The sequence below is a fragment of the Bos taurus genome, chromosome 7 (genome assembly GCF_002263795.3).
Source record: "Bos taurus isolate L1 Dominette 01449 registration number 42190680 breed Hereford chromosome 7, ARS-UCD2.0, whole genome shotgun sequence".
NCBI classification, from domain to species: Eukaryota; Metazoa; Chordata; class Mammalia; order Artiodactyla; family Bovidae; genus Bos; species Bos taurus.
In genome coordinates, this window is record NC_037334.1 from 49592337 (window position 1) to 49612780 (window position 20444).

At 39.6% G+C, this 20444-nt stretch overlaps 1 protein-coding gene across 1 annotated transcript; it reads right to left on the reverse strand.

Annotated features, from left to right (window-relative positions):
- Positions 1-12: 12 nt before the first annotated feature.
- BRD8 (bromodomain containing 8) lies at positions 13-20417 on the reverse strand. Its single transcript, XM_002689197.7, has 22 exons — positions 20390-20417; positions 19112-19208; positions 15078-15147; positions 13153-13202; positions 12801-12923; positions 12605-12685; positions 12105-12169; positions 11328-11464; positions 10576-10794; positions 10037-10181; positions 8975-9184; positions 8308-8588; positions 7527-7979; positions 7119-7215; positions 6867-6913; positions 5873-6087; positions 5603-5695; positions 5347-5415; positions 4781-4958; positions 2518-2622; positions 1998-2042; positions 13-390 (listed from the first exon to the last, which is right to left on the reverse strand). The coding sequence occupies exons 1-22, from the start codon at positions 20406-20408 to the stop codon at positions 331-333; spliced, it is 2859 nt and encodes a 952-aa protein (XP_002689243.1). The 5' UTR covers positions 20409-20417; the 3' UTR covers positions 13-330.
- Between the last annotated feature and the right edge of the window lie 27 nt (positions 20418-20444).

Here is a 20444-nt window from a genome sequence, read left to right on the forward strand (position 1 = left end):
CACACCAAAGGCTAGTTTTCTTATCTTTCAGAGTTTATTGTGTACATACACATTTCACAGGTTTTTGTTTTTAAAGTCTGTACACTTCACATGACAGTACAAACTAGCTACAATCTTCTAGCAACACATCAGGACATTAACACAGACCATGATTTTTGCCCTAAAACAGGCAATTGTGCTACTTCAACTCTCTGAGAGAGATTTTCCCAGTATGTCATGTGGCCCAGGCACCTCCTCTTCTGTAACTTCAACTTCTGAAACTGGGCCACCAGCCCAAGCGTTATCTTTACTTCTGTTTCAGGTTCAGTTCAATGCAGATACTCTGAGGCTTCACTTTTTCATCTTCATATCAGCTTCAATGGCACAGCGGCGCCCCCTGGTTCCCCCATCCTAGATGACAGGCAGATAAAGAAAGGAAGTGTGAATGAGTTACCTATGATGTAAGAGAGAAGGTGCAACAAGAATGCTGGGTATTTGGTTTTAGGGGGAAAGAGTGGGGAGAATCAACAGAAAAATCCAGGGAATGAGGGGCATTTATCTGTCCTTCCACAGAGTGGGCTAAAAAGCACCTTCGAGTAGTGTGTGAGAAGAAATCAAGGACAGAGTACCTTGCTCCTGCCCTGGGGTCCCACAGAATGACTGAGTCATCCCACCCAGGCCCCAAATGATGTGCAAAGGAACAAGAAGAGTAAAAGATGGGTGTGAGAGCCAGAAAGGGCAATGGATAGTGAGATTCTTGGCTAACATACCTGTCCAGCTGTTGATCCCTATAAGAAAGGCCTTTCCTGCAGACTGACCCTGGCACTAGTTCCCTAGCACCTCCTGAGTTGTTTTCCATGAGATCAGGACAATCAGAAAGCTTCTTTCCATCTGCTGCTCTCTCCCTGCAGCCCAGCTCCTTCCTCTTGTGCAATACTTTGCTGTCTTCAATAGATAAAAGATTCTATTAACCAGCCTTGCAACAACAAGTCAATTGGTTCGGGATACAGAGTCACTGTTGCAGGCCAGTAAGAAAGAATGCAGACTACAGTGTTCTGTCTGTTGTACAGGCTGAGGCCTGCAGGTAAGATGAGCTAGTGAACACTTCAGCTGGGCCAGGCCATTTTTACATTTCTAATATGCAAGGACTACTTAGAGCTCATGAATACAAGCTGCCTCTGAGACAACATTAAGTATAAAAATAACACCCTTGCATTTGTAGAACACTTTAATTTTTTTTTTCAAGCCAGTTTCACACCTATTATTTCATTTTATCCTCACAACATCCCTGTGAGGTAGGCTGGACAGGTACCTCATTATATTATCTCCATCACACAGATGAGGAAAACAAGGCTCCAAGAGAAAATCCAGTGAGTTTTAAAATTATATGGTTTTCTAGGCTGGTATCCTTTCATTATATCATGAATTAGTGCCTCGTAATGAACACAGTCAACGGTTTGTTCAAATCAGAGAGGAAAAGAAAGAAGTCTATAGGTTAGCTTTATTAAGCTTATCTCTAATTCCACCAGCCACTACTAAAGGTAGAGGTTACTGTTACTGAGATCTTTATCTTAAATTTTACTGGATGTTTATGCATCAGGCATCACTCTTGCAACTTATTATTAGAGGAAAAGGAAAAAAAACCCAAAAATCCCATGCACGGAGTATCTTTTTAAATGCCAGTTAGCAGCTGCTGCTCTGAGCAATCTTCTATTTATAAAAAAAGAACTGCCAAAAGGTGAAGTCAAGAAATGAGGAGCAAGTGCATCCTAGATCCTTACCAAGAATACCTCATTTCAGCTTAGTGAAGTCTTGAAACAGTCCCTACCCAGCCCACACACACACACATGCAGAAAGACAGGAATGCAGGAGAGGCAGTTTCTTATTTGATGACTTGAATAAACAGACGTTTGAGACATTGCCACAGTCTGCACATTGGATTTCCCTCTGCCACCCACCCCCAGCAAGAGCTGAGAATCTTTGTGGCAACACCACCCCTTGCAGCATTCAATACTTACAAAGAGAGAGAGAAGGAAGGCAGGAGAGCCCATGGGGACACTGTCCTGTTAGAGGACAAACAAACACTGATCAGGTTCCACAGAAACTCTCAGCTGCAAGCACCCCAAACCTCAGCACAGAGACACAAGCACCACGCACACAAAGACAAAATTTTAAAACTCAAGAATAAGAGGAAAGAGATCCAAAAGCAATCTGGCCATTATATCTCTGGAATAGGAACTGATGGTCCCCAAATGCTACAAGCTAAGTCATTTCTCCCAACTTGTGAGCACTCTTCCAGAGGAAGTAATAATTCATTCACTCAGCTCACAATTTCTCCCATGTGACTGAGTCTTTCAGTCACAGCAGGTTTCTTCAATGTCTGATGGGAGCAAACAACTACCATTTTAAGATCTTGAGTCTGTATACCACTGGAATGTAGAAGCCTGGCAGTACCAAGTAGTAACATAAGGTTCCTTGGATGCTTCAGACTTCTATCACTGGAACACTGGCACACATGCTCTTCCTTGGTCTCCTCACCTTCTCTGAAGCATCCTGTTTGCGGGTAGAATCTCTGCCTCGAAGACTTTTAGCACTGATCCCAGACTCAGAGGTTTGCATAATCAACTGTGTGGCCAGGAATTGCTGTAGGGAGAAGAAACAGAGTTGGCCCTAGAGACCTGATCCATCAAGGAAGAACGAAGACACTTTAGGCTTTGTAAATAGGACTATGGTATCCTTCTGCAAACACCATTCAAATACATCCACTAATTAGAAGTTTAGCACATTAGGTTTTAATTCTTCTTGGGTATGATAAACAATCAGAAAATGCCAAATGGCTCTAAGTTTTGTTGTTGCTACAATACAGCATCAAAATCTCTATGCTCTGTGTAAAACACAGAACCATACTCAGTTACCTTACAATAACCTATAATGGAAAAGAATTTGAAAAAGAACATATATATTAGGTTGGTGCAAACGTAATTGTGGTTTCAGGCCATGAATTTTTAATCATTATTACCAGGGTCAAACACATCTTTATTGATCAAAATAGGAACCATTACAACAATCAACACATTTTTGCCAATGAGAAATAAAGTTTATTTCTGTAGCATAAAAACTTGTGCTTTGGAATTCAACAAACTCTTGGAGAGCATTTTCTGCCTCCTACTGGTTGTGGAAGCATTTTCCCTACAAAAAGTTGTTGAAATGCTTGAAGAAGTGGTAGTCAGTTGGTGAGAGGTCAGGAGAATATGGCAGATGAGGCAAAACTTCATAGCCCAATTTGTTCAACTTTTGAAGTGGGGGTTGTGTGATCTGCGGTTGGGTGTTGTCATGGATAAGAACTGGGCCCTTTCTATTGACCAATGCCGGTTGCAGGAGTTATAATTTTTGGTGCATCTCATCAATCTGCTGAGCATACTCCTCAGATGTAATGGTTTCACAGGGATTCAGAAAGCTGTAGAGGATCAGAGTGGTAGCAGACCACCAAACAGTGACCATGACCAATTTCTGGTGCAAGTTCAGCTTTGAGAGGTGCTTTGGAGCTTCTTCTTAGTCTAGTCACTGAGCTGGTTGTCGCCTGCTATTGTATAAAATCCACTTTTTGTCACATGCCACAATCCAATCAAGAAATGGTCTGTTGTTGTTGCGTGGAATAAGAGAAGACAACACTTCAAAACGATTTTTTTGATTTGCAGTCAGCTCAGGAGGCACCCACTTATCAAGCTTTTTCACCTTTCCAATTTGCTTCAAATTCTGAACGACCATAGAATGGTCGACGTTGAGTTCTTTGGCAACTTCTCGCATAGTTGTAAGAGAATCAGCTTCCATGATGGCTCTCAATTGGTCATTGTCAACTTTCATTGGCCAGCCACTAAGCTCCTCATCTTCAAGGCTCTCATCTCCTTTACAAAACTTCTTGAACCACCACTGCACTGTATGTTTGTTAGCAATTCTTGGGGCAAATGCGTTGTTGAGGTTGTAAATTGTCTCTGCTGCCTTACGACCTATTTTGAACTCAAATAAGAAAATCGCTTGAATTTGCTTTTTGTCTAACATCATTTCCATAGTCTAAAATAAATATAAAACACACGGCAAGTAATGTCATTAGCAAAAAACAAAAAGCAAGAAATGCGCATTAAAATGATGTATAACATAACCACATTTATTTAACAAAATTAAGAATGTATTCCAATATCAAATGGCAAAGTTCAATAATGCAAAACTGCAATTACTTTTGCACCAAACTAATATATATGTAACTGAATCAATCTGCTGTCCACTTGAGACTAACACAACACTGTAAACTAACTATACTTCAATAAAAAAAAAAAAAATCCTTAAAAACAAATCTATATGCTCTAAGAAAGAAAATGAGAGAATAAAACTAGATGAACTGAAGCAACTTAAGTAATCACTAGGCACTAATCACTATCTCTCTGTAGAGACAGACAACATCCCTTTAAGTTCAATACCCAAAGGGTGCCTGGTAATGCAACTACAGGATAGAAGTAGGTTCCCTGCAATGAAAAGGGCTGTCTACCATATACATACTTTATGTCACTTAAAAATATACATTCACCATTTCATAAAAATTTTATTGATATATGCCCAAGAAAAGTAGAATATTTCCTCACAACTCGTTTAGCAAACCAACATGAGAAAACCAACATAAATGCAGCAAGAAGAAAATTGTACTGTGTTCCTGATGGCTATTCCAAGTAAAAATCCCAGCACCCCTTCTTAATATCAACAAATCCTGCTCCTGAATAATTTAAAACACTCAGGATACTCAAAGTACCTGGATCTGCTCCAAAACATCTCGCTGCATTTCTACTGCCATATGGTAGACATCGTGGTCTGAGCTATTATACATCACAGCATTCTGGAACATCAGCATAATGTCACGCTGAAATTCAGCTGTGCTGCGGATCAGTCCATTTTCAATGTTTTTCTTAATAGTTGACAAATCCATAGGCCTAAAAAACAGAGCAGGGGGAAATAGGAGCAGAGAGGGAGAGAGGACTCAACAGGATCTTTGAATATATTATTACCACGTACACTTCCTAATATATACTTTCAGTTCCAGCTGCCAGGACTCAAATATAAAGCCCTAAAACAAGTACTTAACCCCCAAACAAGTACTTAACATAAAAACAAAAAGTCAGTCAAATAAGTATTGAGAAAGGTAATAAAGGGGGTTAATTCTTTTTAGACTCAATGATATAGTCAATAAAATAATTAGTATTCTGTCATCCTTACATCAAATAAAATTTGCTTTACACTTTCTGTCTATAGGAAAGTCCACTAAGACTGGAAAGCTTACAATTCAGGCCAAGTCAGCAGGCTGAATGGGTCATGGCTTACCTCTGTACAATGCTGTGGTAGCCAGGTGCTATGTCATCTGTAACAGGCTGGAGGAAGACATTGGCATACCTGTCCAAAAAGAATTTGGTGCCAATTATTGACTTTTCCTCCAAGAAGCTCAAGTAATGGAACTTGATCTAAAGGACTAAAGGTTTTAAGAGCCAATGCTATCAGTCATATATAAGCCTATTTAGACTTTTCTAGTTACCAAAAGAGCAGGAGGAAACATTCCTATTAACTGGTAAAGCCCACTCACCTATGATTAGCTGCAGCTCTCCATACAAGCATGATGGCTTTCTTCCAGATTTTCTGTGCCTGAATAGCTTCCTGATCCTCACTACAGACAGAGCTGAAATAAAATAGGAGAGTCCCACTTGGTATAAGTAAAAAAAAAAGTTCTAACTATTTATCAAATGTTTGTTCAGGCCAAGAAAGTGAAGATGAAAAAGTAAGACTAAAGAAAAGATCCTCTCCTACTTCTCACCTTCACTGCCTTGACCCCAAAGAAAGAATCGCTAATACTCACAACTGTGAAGAAGCAGGGCTGCTGGGGATGGAGTCTGCCAGTGTGTGGGACTGTAGCGTAGCATTGTGAATGCTAAAGCCATCGTCACTCTCACTCACAGGGGGTTCGTTATCCATTTCTGACAAATAGCCTTCTCCTTGATCTTCTTCCTTAGGCTCCTCTAGGCTTGCCGCTTCACTGACTCCATCTTCCTCCTCATCCTCACCTGGGGCATCCTTAGACATAGTGTGTTCCAGTAAACAAATTGAAAGGAGAGCAAAACTATCTAGCAAAGCATCATTAAACATGATCTGTCTTTTGGGTTAGATCAGTTCTAGGAAATGGCCTCACACTATTTCCTGACTGAGCCCTCTATCACTTATACTAGCATCTACTTACAGATACTGATTGATCAAGTAACTTAGAACCTGGACAAAGAATAAGACCCAGGATCTTTTTAAAAGGAAGAAAAAAAAAAGCTACTTACTTAAGACTAAGCTAAGAGGCGTTCCTTCTTTCCCCTTGCTCTTGAGAGGAACTCTGACCCTGGGTACAAATTATCAAAAATAGTTTTTATTTTGTGTCTCATCTGATGGAGCAAGCTCACATCACATTACTTTAAGTCTGTTTGTTACTACTGCTTTAGTAATTCTAAAAAGAAAACTTTGGATGACTTTCTCTATATAGTATAATTAATAATCTGATTTCCTACATGCTCTCCCTGGCTCTGGTATCCCTACTCACTCCAAATCTTCTGAATGTATCAAAGCTTCTCTGTGCATTATATGCAAAGAAGGGTCTGTGTGATAGTCATAAACTCTTTCAGATAGGAAGCACATGTTGCCACAGTATTCCCACTATGCCTAACTGTCCACTGCAGCTTTTCCCCATGCAACTCCTTAACCAGTCTCATCTCAGAGAATAAAGATGTGAGTTTACTGAAATTCATTAAAAAGGTAGTGCTATAGGGAAATCTAGTCACACAGCAAGAGGAATAAAGAAAAGTCTGAAATACCTTTATCTGGCTTCCAAAAATAGTCCCTGATTCTTCTTTCAATGAGTCTGCAGAGGAGAGAAAGACTACCTGAAGATTTTTCCACCTTAGCCCTCCCCTTCCTATGGACAATAATCCCCTGCAGCTCTCCTTTCCACGCTGACCTACTCTATCTCCTCTACTTGCCCACAACCCACAATCCCTCAGAAGCCAAAGCAAATGATTTAAAGTTAGTTACAGAGTACATATTTCCTGGCTTTATTATTTATTTACCTGACATTTCAAACTTGTGCTGAGTCTCTGCCTCTAAAGGATCTTCAATGGGATTTGAGACAACATGTGATGGAGACAACATGCTTTCAGGGGATGCCTGAAGACCAAAAAAGAATAAGTACCTTAAGTCCTGGTAAATCACTATAGCTTCTACTTTATTCTTCAATGATAATGAAACTATACAAGAAATTCTAAGTCTTACCTATGAAATATGATTCTAATGGTCACCTTAATATGAACAGGGTTAAGTAAATATATATAGCACTGATCATACCTATGGGTTTTGGACACCAACATGTAAGAACGCAGGAATACAATAGGAAAACCAAAGGCCCAAACTGTCACTTCTTACATAAGGTGTAACTCTACCCTCTCCCAACCCACTGCCAAACCCCTGATCTTAAATACCTCTGTCTTCACTGCTGTAAGCGGAGTCTCATCACCTTTCCTACTGGAAACATCTGCTTCAGTAATTTCTCCAGTTGCTATACTTCTGGGTTCCTCGTCTAAGTCCTGACTCCTGAGTTCTGGTGGCTCCATATTTGTGGCTGGAACAACTCCAGATACCATTTCAGCCCCTGAAATGCCTTGCTCTGGTTCTGCAGGTTCCATTTTGATCTCAACACCAGGCTCCCTGATGTCCACCAGTTCGTGGATTCCTTTGCTTTCTGTGTCTTCAAAGTCCAGCCTCTCTTGCTTGACTGTCATCTCTGGTGCAGGGAGAGGTACTGGCTTATCCCGTTCCTGCTGGATAGAGTGCTCCCAGGGGCCAGGGAGTGACTGGGGATCATCATTCTCTTCACAGAATGACAGAGCTGCTTCCACTGCGGCCACATCCAGCACTTCGGGATGATCATCTACCTGTCCCATAATACATACACTGTTGAAGTCACAAAAAGAAGCCCAAGTCCCTCAATTCATTAGCACCCAATGAGATGGCCTGAATCTGAGCTTCTCTCTCCATCTCCTCCAGGTAGAAGAAGCAACCAATGTACAGGAACATGTCTGGTGCAAACCAGTAGGTTAGGCAGATGACTAGTATGTCAGCAACAAAGGGCTTTGGGACTAGAGACGGAGATGGGAGGAAGCAGGAGAGCTGTTTATGAAATTCTTACTGCAAGGAGAAGCTGAGGAGAGAAGTCTATGTAGGACCCATGAAACATTCCTTGGGGCTTTGCTGAATAGTTACCTTGTCCTCGATGATGGCAATGATGTCCCCAACAGTTTCAAAATCCAGCTCTTCACCTGTGTAAGACACTGCAATATCCATCTTCTCAGCCAGATCTAAATCTTCCTTCCCATCAATGCTGGGGGCCTTTGATCCTCCAGGGGCCTCTGCTACCCCTGATCGGAAACACTCTTCTTTGATAGAATTGATGATCATGGAGATTTCATTGCTATCCATGGAAACAGTCACAGTATGTGGATCCCCCACAGCCTCCATGGGAACACAGGTGTCAGGCTGACTCACTGAATAACAGGAAAAGAAAACCATCTCAGAAGCTTGTTATCAACTGCCCAACTGGAGATCACGGCAAAGCTTAGACAGATGTCAAGTACCCATACACTTAAGCTCAGTAGAAGTTATCTTACATCTGCCTATGTTTTCTTCTCCTCAGTTTTATCTAGAAAGGTGAGAACACATTCTCAAGCCCACTTACATGTGTACACTTAGTCTTTTTCACCAATGAATAAATGCCCACCCACTTCTTCTCATATCCTTGTTTTTCTAAGGATAAAGATAGTACATGTCTACAGAGAACAGAAGCTAATGCTCTTGGTCACCTTTCTCTAAATGAAGCTCAAAATGAAATTCTGGATCTAGTTGCTGCTCAGGGCGTGGGTCAAGGACGCACCTGGAGCTACACTCTCAGGAGTGGAGACAGCCGGAGCAGAGGATGGTGCTGGCAGCGCAGGCATCATGACAATGGTAGCCTGGGATACAGATTCTACAGGGGGTGCCACAAGTTTAACTGGAGGTTCACTGGCAACAGTAGTGAAGGAAGCAAGAGGTGTGGTGAACTGTGTAGGACCAGCTTCTAAAAGCCGGGAAAGAGTGGGAGTACCTAACAGACAAAGAGGCACACAAACGAGGTAAGAAGAAAGCACATGAACAAGAAGCAAATAATAGCCACTTTAAGACTCAACCAAGGAAATTTTTAGTCTCAAAGGATGAAAGCAACTCCTCTGTTAAATGAGCTCATTATCTATATCCTTACTTTTCCAAATCTTACTTAAGATCTTCTGCCAAGTTAGGAATGACTCAAAGCACTAGAATACACAACTCATATGAAAGATGAGGGGCAATTTAAAAACAAACAAACAAACAAAAATGGTATGAATAAATCTGTCACTTCTACTGAAGTTAAGCATGCTATAAACCACTCAAATGTAACATCACTCAAACACCAAAATCTAACATTTGGCATTTTATAAAACTATTTTTTGCTTTACATTTTCTACCTCATTTAATTCTTACTACATCCTTGAGAACTATGTATATTGCAACTAATAGAAAATTGAGATTCAAGAGTTAAAGTTATCTATCCAAAGTCACAAACCCAGGGCATGGCAGGCCTGAAACTTGTTAAGTCTAGCGTTTTAGTTCCAAATCTTGTCTCCCTATACTATAGTCTCAGGTATCCCTAGCACCCTTCTGTGATTTTGCACCTTGACCATTAACTTCACTATTCTTAATACAATCTATACCATGTTCATCTAAGATATTCAGTATTTTGAAGATGAAATGGATTTATAATTTTGAGCTCCATGTGGCTTAAGAGGTAATGCAGCTCCAAAGCTGGGCTTTAAATCTAGGATTCACAGTTGCTTAATAACAAAGGCTAGAAACCAAGGGCAATCAATGCCATGTTCAACATTTCTAATACAAAGTAGATAACGGAAAAGTAGTGGCTTACCTGAGGCAGCAGGGGAGGCTGCAACAGTGCTGGGTGTTTGCTGCATCTCCCCACCATGTATCATGGGAAGGACCCCGCCTACCTCCAAGAGGACACCTGTACTGTTCAGGTGGCCAGAAGCCACAGCCATTTCACTCTCATTGACCTACCAGGGAAGAACAGAGGCGAAGGCTACACTCAAGCTTTCCTTTATTACCACTTCCCAAAAAAAGCTCCAGCAGTTGGCCAAACTTCATGAAACTAAAAGTTAATATCCAAAGAAAATAATTGCAGACCCAGGGGAAACTCTAATTTTCAAATCTTATGAACAAGAGTTCTCTGGAGAAGAGAACCAAAATAATTATGGTTTCAGTTACCTCAGGACCCAAGGATACTATCAACTACTTGTTTTGTTTTTAAATTAACATTTAACTAGGAGATCTCTTCCTCTTTTGAACTTTTTTTCCATGTATATTTTAGGTTATATTTTAGGTCCCGGGCACTCCCTTCCAAATTACTAAATCACCACAGCTCTCAAACACCCACAGAAGTCTCCATACCAGTCTGGGGCTAGTAGGCAGGAGGCTGCCCTTCTTCAAGAGCTCTGACAGCAGAGGGGAAGGGGGTGGAGTTGCTTTCTGTCCAAGCATCTTTTTCTGGGGTGAATCATCTGTTACTGGGGTCATGGGGGCTTCTAAGGGTGCAGAGCCTGGAGGAAGGGTGTCAGGAATTCCAGGAAACGAGGTGACTGGGGTACTCGGCAAAGTCCCAGGGGTTACCTAAGAGACAACAGAGAACCTTTATCTGACTTCTCAAACTCAGGAAGGTTCCTTACTAATCTGGATGGGTTAGTGTATCTAACTATTACTTTATTAGTCCTGAGTGGAACTGCCCAGAAACCCTCAACCCCTCTTGCTCTTAATCACATCTTCCTCCCCCGCAAATTTTTCTCTTCCACCCACTCAAACCCAAAATGACTCAATCTTTCCACCCAACTTGCCTTTTATAAACTCCTTACCCACTACCAATACTGTATTTACAGAGAAGTCATCCTATATTTCAGCAAGAATTTCATAAGACCAGTATACAAGTAACTCCTTAACTTAGTCTTTTACCTATTTCTAAAAATGGTTCAAAAGGCTCAATGTTTTTAGGTCCATTCTTATCCTAAAGCACAGAACATGATGAGTCTTCAGCATTCAGACCAAGAGAGGAAACTGTCTCTAAGCCAAAAGTGGTTTCCTCATTACTCAGCTCTCAGCTGGCTTATTGCCCCTTGCTGATCAATTCCTGTGGATGGTAATATACTCACCCCAGAGGCGGCCTCTTCCATAGTGGTTGCAGACAAGTCCCCAAGTGGATAATCACCTCCAGGGGAGGCAGAATCTATAGGAGAGCGGACCATCACAGTAGGTAACCTCCGAGGGGGTGTTTTTACTGCTTGACGGGCTAGAACATAAAAAAGAATGATTTCTGTCTTCAAGAGTAAAAAAATAAAACTAGACTCTACTCTGCTATTATACAACAAAAGACAAATAGAGATGTTGTATTATTAAAGCAATGTTAAGAATCTAGATTAGAAAGCTTTCTTTCCAAGTTTTTAGCCTAATTTTTCCTATGAGCAAATTCGTATACCCCAAAGGTTCCTAGAGTAGGAAAGCAGTTTAAACATCCCTCAGTATCCCCTACAACAACTTGAGATTCTGCTTAAACAAGGAAAGACCTTATTCGTTCACAGCATGCATTCCTAGAGTTATAAATGCTTAAGTTCCTTCCCTTATCCAGTGACTGAGCTATTCTCAAGCTTTTTACAGAATCTGACTTCTAAAACCTTGTTTATGTTCAGTAGGTTATTATCAGGCTTTTGTACTTAAAAGTCAAAAGGTCTAGTGAGTTGTGAATAGAGCTCACTTTCTAAGAGCTTCTTCCTGGACACAAACGGACACTTTTATTCTGATGAAAGAGAAGATGACAGAGGAAAGTGTGCAAGTAAATTGGAATCAGTGGATTCCGTGTTAACAAATATTTTTCGACTGCCATCAACATGCCGTACTGTACAGTCAACTGCTAGTCATTAGGTTCACCTTACCCTGATATGCTGCATCTGTAGCCTTCCTCTTTACTTCAGCCTCCTCTTCTTCCAGTTTCTTTTTCCTAAAGAGAAAATTAAGGGTTAGATCCTAGCTGACTCTAGCTCCTCCACAATTCATAGTGCCCTCACAAGGAAATGTTTTTTTTGCCAGGCTAGCTCTTTTTAGAGGAAAAGCCTAAAGGAAAAAAAAAAAACCCCACAAACTTTATCAGCAAAATAGGGAAGTTTGAGTATACTACCTAACTACCAGTTCTTTACCCGGCAAACTAGAGCCACTTTTAAGTTAGAACTAAGTTATATTCTCACAGTGAAATGTTCTATCACATTACCTTCTAAGACTCACCACCCCCTCCCAGCTTCCAGGCCACTCTGCAGCTGTGCCTTTCCAAAAATCTCCCAAGTCTAAAGGGGTGGCAGATGTAGGAAATAAGCCAGATTACTTAAGGAGTAAAGAGGGCAAAAAAGAGAAGTATAGATGGAAAAATAATATAACCCACATCGCAATGTCATTGCAAAGTTCATCCAGTCTGCTGTCCATGTGCCCAGCTTGAATTAGTTCTGCATCTCTTTTCAGTCGTCTGTAGGATGAGAGGTGGGTAAACTAGGTTTTTTAATCTATTCAAAAATTTCTGACTAGAGTAAGTTAGCCCCATTTGTCTCTCCCAACCATTTTGCATTCTCTCTGATAAGTACCTATATTTTTCCTGGGTTTCTTTTATCACTTTCTTTAGTTCCTCAACTCGCTCAGCAGTCAGTTTCCGAACAATGACATCTTCAACGGTTTCTACCACTTCTCCCTTTTCACCCCGTTTCCGTCTATGGAAAATTAAAAAAAACAAACACACAGACTTGAATAAGAACATTATTTCTACCCCCACTTGCTTTCTTTGAGGCTTCTCCACCACCTAACCAAATATTACTACTACTGTATTTTTACAATTTTATCATACCATAATATAAATAATTTCTTTAAAAAAAAGCAGACTTCTATAGTAAATATTCTCCACTAAAGAGATATGGTTCAAATGCCTGGCTCTGTACTCACTTTGGGGTCTCAGTGGTCTCTAGAAGCTCTGAGTACTGGGAAGCACAGTGCTGTGGAAAAAAGTGAAAAAATGATGACCAAGCCTAAAACCGGACAACCTTTTAAAATTTCAACATGTTACACTAAGGTTTAGACAGGAGAGCTATATTTAAGGCATGAGTAGCTTCTAGGAGGACAAATTACTTTGCAATCAAATCAGTTAAAAATAATCAATACCATAATACAGAATACAAATATGTATTTGTATAATACATAATATAAATTCTGGCATGGAATTTGTGTATTTGGGGAAAGACAAGCCACGAGCCAATATTTGTATCTAATATCTACTGAGTAGTTACTATATACATGGCACACAATGGCAACCCACTCCAGTACTCTTGCCTGGAAAATCCCATGGACGGAGGAGCCTGGTAGGCTGCAGTCCATGGGGTCGCTAAGAGTCGGGTACGACTGAGTGACTTCACTTTTACTTTTCACTTTCATGCACTGGAGAAGGAAATGGCAACCCACTCCAGTGTTCTTGCCTGGAGAATCCCAGGGACAGTGGAGCCTGGTGGGCTCCCGTCTATGAGGTCGCACAGAGTCGGACACGACTGAAGTGACTTAGCAGCAACGGCAGCAGTGCTAAATGTTTTCTAGGTATTATCTCAACAAAATCTTTGAAACAAGCTTGAATCAACTTTTATCTCTATTCTACAAATCAGAAAAACTGAGGATCATGGTTCAAAGTTTTAAGTAAAATCATATTAAACTCAGATCTACCTAATGTACAAGACGGCGCTTTTCACTCTATGCTACACTGAAAAGAACAGTTTGTAATAGTGTGAGCGTACATGGATGGATTGGCAAATACTGAGAAAAAGGAAAAGTATTCTCAACTACTCTTCATGGTACAAAAGCCTTGTGATTTAAAAGGGCAGGACCTGGTCACAGTGGTCAGAAAGACCATCACTAAAAACTTTACAAATAATAAATGTTAGAGAGGGCATGGAGAAAAGAGAACCCTCTAACACTATTGTTGGAAATGTAAATATAGAAAACAGTATAGAGGTTCCACAAAATATGAAAAATAGAACTATCATATGATCCAGTAATCCTACTCTGGGGCATATATCTGGACAAAACTACAATTTGAAAATATATATGCACCTCTATGTTTATAGCGGCACTATTTACAACAGTCAAGACATGAAAACAACCTTAATGTCCATCAACAGATGCATGGATAAAGAAAATGAAGTGTGTGTGTGTATGCACATAATGGAATTATTCCTCAATCATAAAAAAGAATGAAATAATGCCATTTGCAGCAACAAGGATAGAATCAGAGATCATACTAAGCAAAGTAAGTCAGAAAGAGAAAGACAAATACCATATGATATCATTTATATGTAGAATCTAAACTACAATACAAATGAATGTATGTATGAAACAGAAACAGATTTCCAGATACAGAGAACAGACTTGTGGTTATCAGGGGGAGGGTGTGGAGGGGAGAAATTAACACATTGTAAATCAACTATACGTCAATAAAATTTAAAAAAGAAACAAACATAAGAACAAATAAAAAAGCAAGATGTTGTCATTTAGTTACCAGGTTGTGTCAAACTCTTTTGCGACCTGATGAACTATAGCCCGTCCAGGCTCCTCTGTCCATGGGATTTCCCAGGCAAGAATACTGGAGAGGGCTGCCATTTCCTTTTCCAGGGGCTCTTCCCGACCGGGGGCCCAACCCATATCTCCTACATTGGCAGGCGGATTCTTTACCACAGAGCAACCAGGGAAGCCCAAATGAGCAAAATACTTAAAGACAAAAAAAAAGGGGGGGGGTAGAAAAGGAGGGGGTGGGGAGCAGGACCTGGAAGGGAACCCACTTTACATCTCAAAAAGTGCTCTAAAAGAACATGTACTTGGGAACTTACTTTTTGAGAGAACCAGTCTGGAGGGCGGCCAGGTTCTGCAAAGGGCTTGATTGCTCTGCTAACTGATACCCTACAAAATGAGAAAAGCATCACACACTAAATTGAAAAAAAAGAGAGAGAAGGTATATATCCACAGTTCAAGGTTTAGAGTACAAAATCTGGGGAAAAAACTGCTACTGGGAAACATTCTGGAATACATGACTATGGCAAAGGACACAGCTACTGAAAAGTCATTTTGGAGGGCAAGTATCACTGATAAACAGTTTCCCTACATGATGTATTTCCTGAGTGAAGTGAAGGTATTAGGACCTACACTAAGGTATCATTTCTGTTCATTTGGGAAATTTTTTCTTTGGTTCTTTTAGAAAATATCTGTCTTTTGAGAAGCAATATTCCAGACTCCCAAAAGTTATCTTTTGATCTACTAATACAGTTCTTAAGAACATAATATAAGAAAATAATTTCACAAAAGAAGCACCAGGAAGAAGGCATGGACATCCTCCCCACAATAACCACAAGTGTGCTGATCAGACTGATGAACAGTTAGGTTTTTTCTAAATGACTGTAACAGCACATTTAACTTATGGTACTTCTCAAGAAAATATTACACCCATAAAAATAACTATGAAATATATGTGGTGATACAGAACATATTCATAACAATATTTACTGAAAAAAAAAGACACGATTTTCTGCTATGATGCACTTATATGACCTTTTAAAAAGCTAAGAGATATAAAGAAAAAGGAAGAAAAGGCAAAAATGAAAACAGACTGAAATGGCTTGAAGCAAGAGTGTGAAGGGGCTTCAACTTTGTCTATTTCTTTAAAAAGATCTGAAGGAAACACGACAAAACATTAGGATTTGTTAAATCCAGGTACCAGACACACGGGCACTCTATATTATTCTGCCTACTTCTCTATGAGGTTCAAGTATTTCACAACTTTAAGAAGAAGACTTTTAAATTCTGTGTTGGGATAATGGTTTCACAGAGTTAGTTTATAAAAAAATTCACTTTAACATTGTTATGTAGACAACTATCAGCAAAAAATAAAGTCTGATCCATAACAAACTTTCTTTAAATCAAAAAAAGCCTCCAAATCAAGATTTAAATATTTTTTAAAATGTACACAAAAGTACTAGGGAAAAAAAAGGACAAGTATTTTATAACCTTGGACTAGGGAAGAACTTTCTAATTAAGTCACAAAATCCAGGAGCTATAAGAGAAAATTTTTAATAAATAAACTGTATTTTTAAGACCCTTAATGTAAAAATACTACATCAAGTAAAGCCAAATAGCACACTAGTTTTTTAAAAATGTACCCCAAGATGTAGATAAATGGCTAATCTCCCTAATATATAAGGAGCCACCTTCACCCTCCCCACCCCACCAGTAAAATTAAAGAGAAAGACTAATAGGTAGAAAAATGGGAATAGTTTACAGAAAAGCAAATACAGGTGTCTTTTTAACAGAAGACATTTAACTTCACTCATCATAGGACAGATGCAAGTGAAAGATATGAGAACTGTTTCAAAGTTTTGATCTTATACTGTCAATGATCAAAAATACGTAACAACACATTCTATGAGCCAAGGCATAGAAAAATAGGTATAACATATCACCAATGGGAGTATAAACTGAAACAAATCTCTGAGTAGGGCAACTGAAATGCTTAACAAATTTTTTTAACTTATATGTTCTTTGAATCCATAATTCCACTTTCAGTTTGTCTAAGATACAAATCCACACATAACTATACAACGCTATATTTCTATTAGCATATGTCCATCAACAGAGTTCTAGTTAAATAAATTATGGTATATCCATAAAACAGTATCATGCAGCTGTTTAAAAAAGAGCTAGATATTCATATGAAGATATACAATGATCTATAAGGTACAATACTAAGGTGAAGGGGAAAAAAAAGGCAGCAGTGCCAAAGTAAAGTAAAATGTGCATAGTATGTAACCAGTTGTGTTTATTTTGAGAAAGATCTTTATTTGCTTTACACAGCAGTAAAAATTACATACTATACATTGCGTGAATGCATGAGTGCTCAGTCATGTCCAACTCCATGGACTGTAGCTCATTAGGCTCCTCCATCCATTTAATTTCCCAGGCAAGAATACTGGAGAGGGTTGCCATTTCCTACTCAGGGCCACTTGTGTTTAAAGAAGAGAGAAAAGGTGGTCCAATGGTTAAGAATCTGTTTGCCAATTCAGGGGACACAGGTTCAGTTCCCACTGTGCAAAGATTCCACATGTCATGGGGCAACGAAGGCCCTGCCTTCAGAGCCCAGACTCTGCAACAAAATAAGTCACCATAATGCACACTGCAAGGAAAAGCAGCCTCCGCTCTCAGCAACTAGAGAAAGCCCATGCACAGCAACTAAGACCCAGCGCAGCCAAAAATACAGGATTTTTTTTTTAAAGGAGAGGAAAAAAGAAAATATTTATTTGTTCAAGTATAAAATTTAATGGCAGAGAAACACACAAGGAACTGCTAATCCTGGGAGATAAGATACAGATGTGTACCATTTTGAATTTTGAACTTTATGTCTTAATAACCTCCTCAAAACATAAATACAATTTTAAATTTCAAACTTTTACTTAAGTGTTCTTATATTTTTTAAAGAAAAATGTAATAAAATATACATATTGAGTTCTATTTCAATCCAGTTTACTTGATATTAATATTTTGTATAAAAATGAGTTCAGTTTATATTTAAGTTATATTTAAGTTCAATCTGAGATTCGTCAAATTACCATGCTTTGTTTTGTCGGGGTTTACCAGCTCAAGAATAGCTGCTACCTAGAGTATTCTGGTTTCCTCTTTGAAAAGTTATTTGAAAAATATATAGAATTGTAGAAGTGTTACATGTGATCAGTAATGGTGCTTTCATAAACTCATTTGAATGGTTAAAGTAGTAGAGATAAACCCTACAAATGCAAATTTATTAAGTAATTTGAACACTTAAGACAATTAAAAGGTATCTTTAGATACTAAGAGAAAAAAAGAGGGGGGGGTGGGGGGAACAAATGTTAAAAATGAGAGTATGTCCTGGTAGAAAAAAAGACTGGAAAACACACACAGTCCTACTTTCTGGTACTTAAAAGACATGATGCTGGGAAAGACTGAAGGCGGGAGGAGAAGGGGACAACAGATGAGATGGTTGGATGGCATCACCAACTCAATGGACATGAGTTTGAGTAAACTCTGGGAACTGGTAATGGACAGGGAAGTCTGGTGTGCTGCAGCCCATGGAGTCACAGAGTCAGACACGACTGAGCAACTGAACTGAACTATGATCCAGCAATTCCACTCTTTCAAGAAAAATGAAAACATGCCTGCACAAAAGCTTGTACACAAATGTTCACAGCAGCATTAATTATAATATTCAGAAAAGTAAAAATAACCCAAATGTTCATCAACAAATGAACAAAATGTAGTAAACCCATTTTGTAAACAAGGAACTACAATTTCCTCAAAACAAAGAACAAAGTACTGATACATACTCCAGCATGAACCCTGAAAGCATTATGCTAAGTGAAAGAAGCCAGCCCCAGAGTACCACAAAGTATATGATTCCATCTATATGAAATGATCAGAATAAGCTATAGAGAGACAGAAAGTAGATGAGTGGTGAGGGAGGAGGAAATATTAGAGAGGTAAAGAGATTTGTAGAGTGATTGCTTAAGGGGTAAGAGGTTTCTTTTCAAGTGTATTTAAAATGTAAAATTAGACTCTAGCGCTGGTCCTATTACAGATATATATTAAATTCTATGAATTTAATAAATAAAATTATATTAATAAGTTTTAATAATTTTAATAAATTAAATTCTGTGAATATACTGGGAATTCTGTGAATATAATTTTATGACATGTGAATTGCATCTCAAGAAGGCTGTTAAACAAATGCTGCTTAAAGGTTAACTACTGGAATCCACCTATATTTACATGAAGGAAAAAAAAACAAAAAACAAAAACCAACGGTTTCTAATACCCAAGGAAGCAGACATCCTAGATACCTTACCAATTTTGATCGCCACTCCTCATGACAGAAGACGCTAAACACAGCTTTTCTCGGATGGACCATGGCTCTGTAGGGCCAGTACTCAGCAGCTTATGTTCTGAAAGGAAAGATTTAGAGACAACCACTGAGGCACTAACTCTAAGCCCCAAAGGGAGGATTAAAAGTTTAATACAAAAATGTCCTAACCTGTAAGGACAAAGTGAGCCACTATCACCAAATCTTGATTTTCACCTCTCTAGTAACACCACCACTAGGATGGTGCCTATTCATTGCATGAGAACTGCACTTGATTATCTGGCAAAACATTTTTCTTTAAATGCCATGGTTACTCTACCATATTTAAAAAAAAAAAAAAAAAAGTCAAGTTAATTTAGGGCAGTTCTTCCAAAAAACCCAGTTTTAAGAATACTTTATTCCAGGAACTTCCCCAGTGGTTAAGTCTGTGCCTTTTCACTAGCGGGGACATGGGTTTCATGATCCTGCTTACCACCAACCTCCCCGCCCTGTTCTGGCAAAAAAAAAAAAAAAAGAATGCTTTATTCCAATGTGCACCCAGGCCTTATTTCCCAGGATTCCGAGCGGCCAACCCCCGCTACTGCCCCGCCTCCTTCTTAGCATAAACTTGTTTACTTCTCTCTGTTACACCCGTTTCCCTCAAGCTGTTAGGCCTAAGAGACCTTCTCAGTCCCTGAAACAGGGCAAAATGGCTGAGATACACGAAATGCATTTTTTCCCTAGTGGCAGAAAAAGCTCATGATTAACATGCCCCATTTCTCTGTGAGTACAGGCCTCACAAATGTTCGCCAGAAAATGACAGTTTGGGACCCCGGGCACTCCATATGGTTCACAGTATCTCTGTCCGCACGCCGGAGCCTCTAAGGCACCTTTTTTCCCTCTCACCCCGCAAAGCTGACAAACATACAAGAATTCTCTTGGGCTGCTTTTCGCAAAGCTCCGTGGCCTTGCACACCACAACTACAGAGGAGCACTCATCGTGGCAACTAGAGAACAGTCCACGGGAAGCGACGAAGACCCAGCGCAGCCAATAAAAATTCTAAAAACAAAAAAACTCCGCAGCCTTACTGAAATACAAGACTTCACGCTTCTGGGCCCTCAACCCCCAACCGCTGGCCTTAACAGCGCCGCTCAAGCCCAAGTCTCTGACGGCTCTGGGCTCTCAGGTAAATCACTGCTTCTACTCCCTGAGAGTGTGACAAATCTGTTGCCTGGCCTTGGTTCTACAAACACCTTCCACGCAAAAGCAAGGCAAATACTTACTGCCCGTTCCCGTCGCCATCTTGGCCCCGACGTCTCCAACCCCCGAAGGAAGATT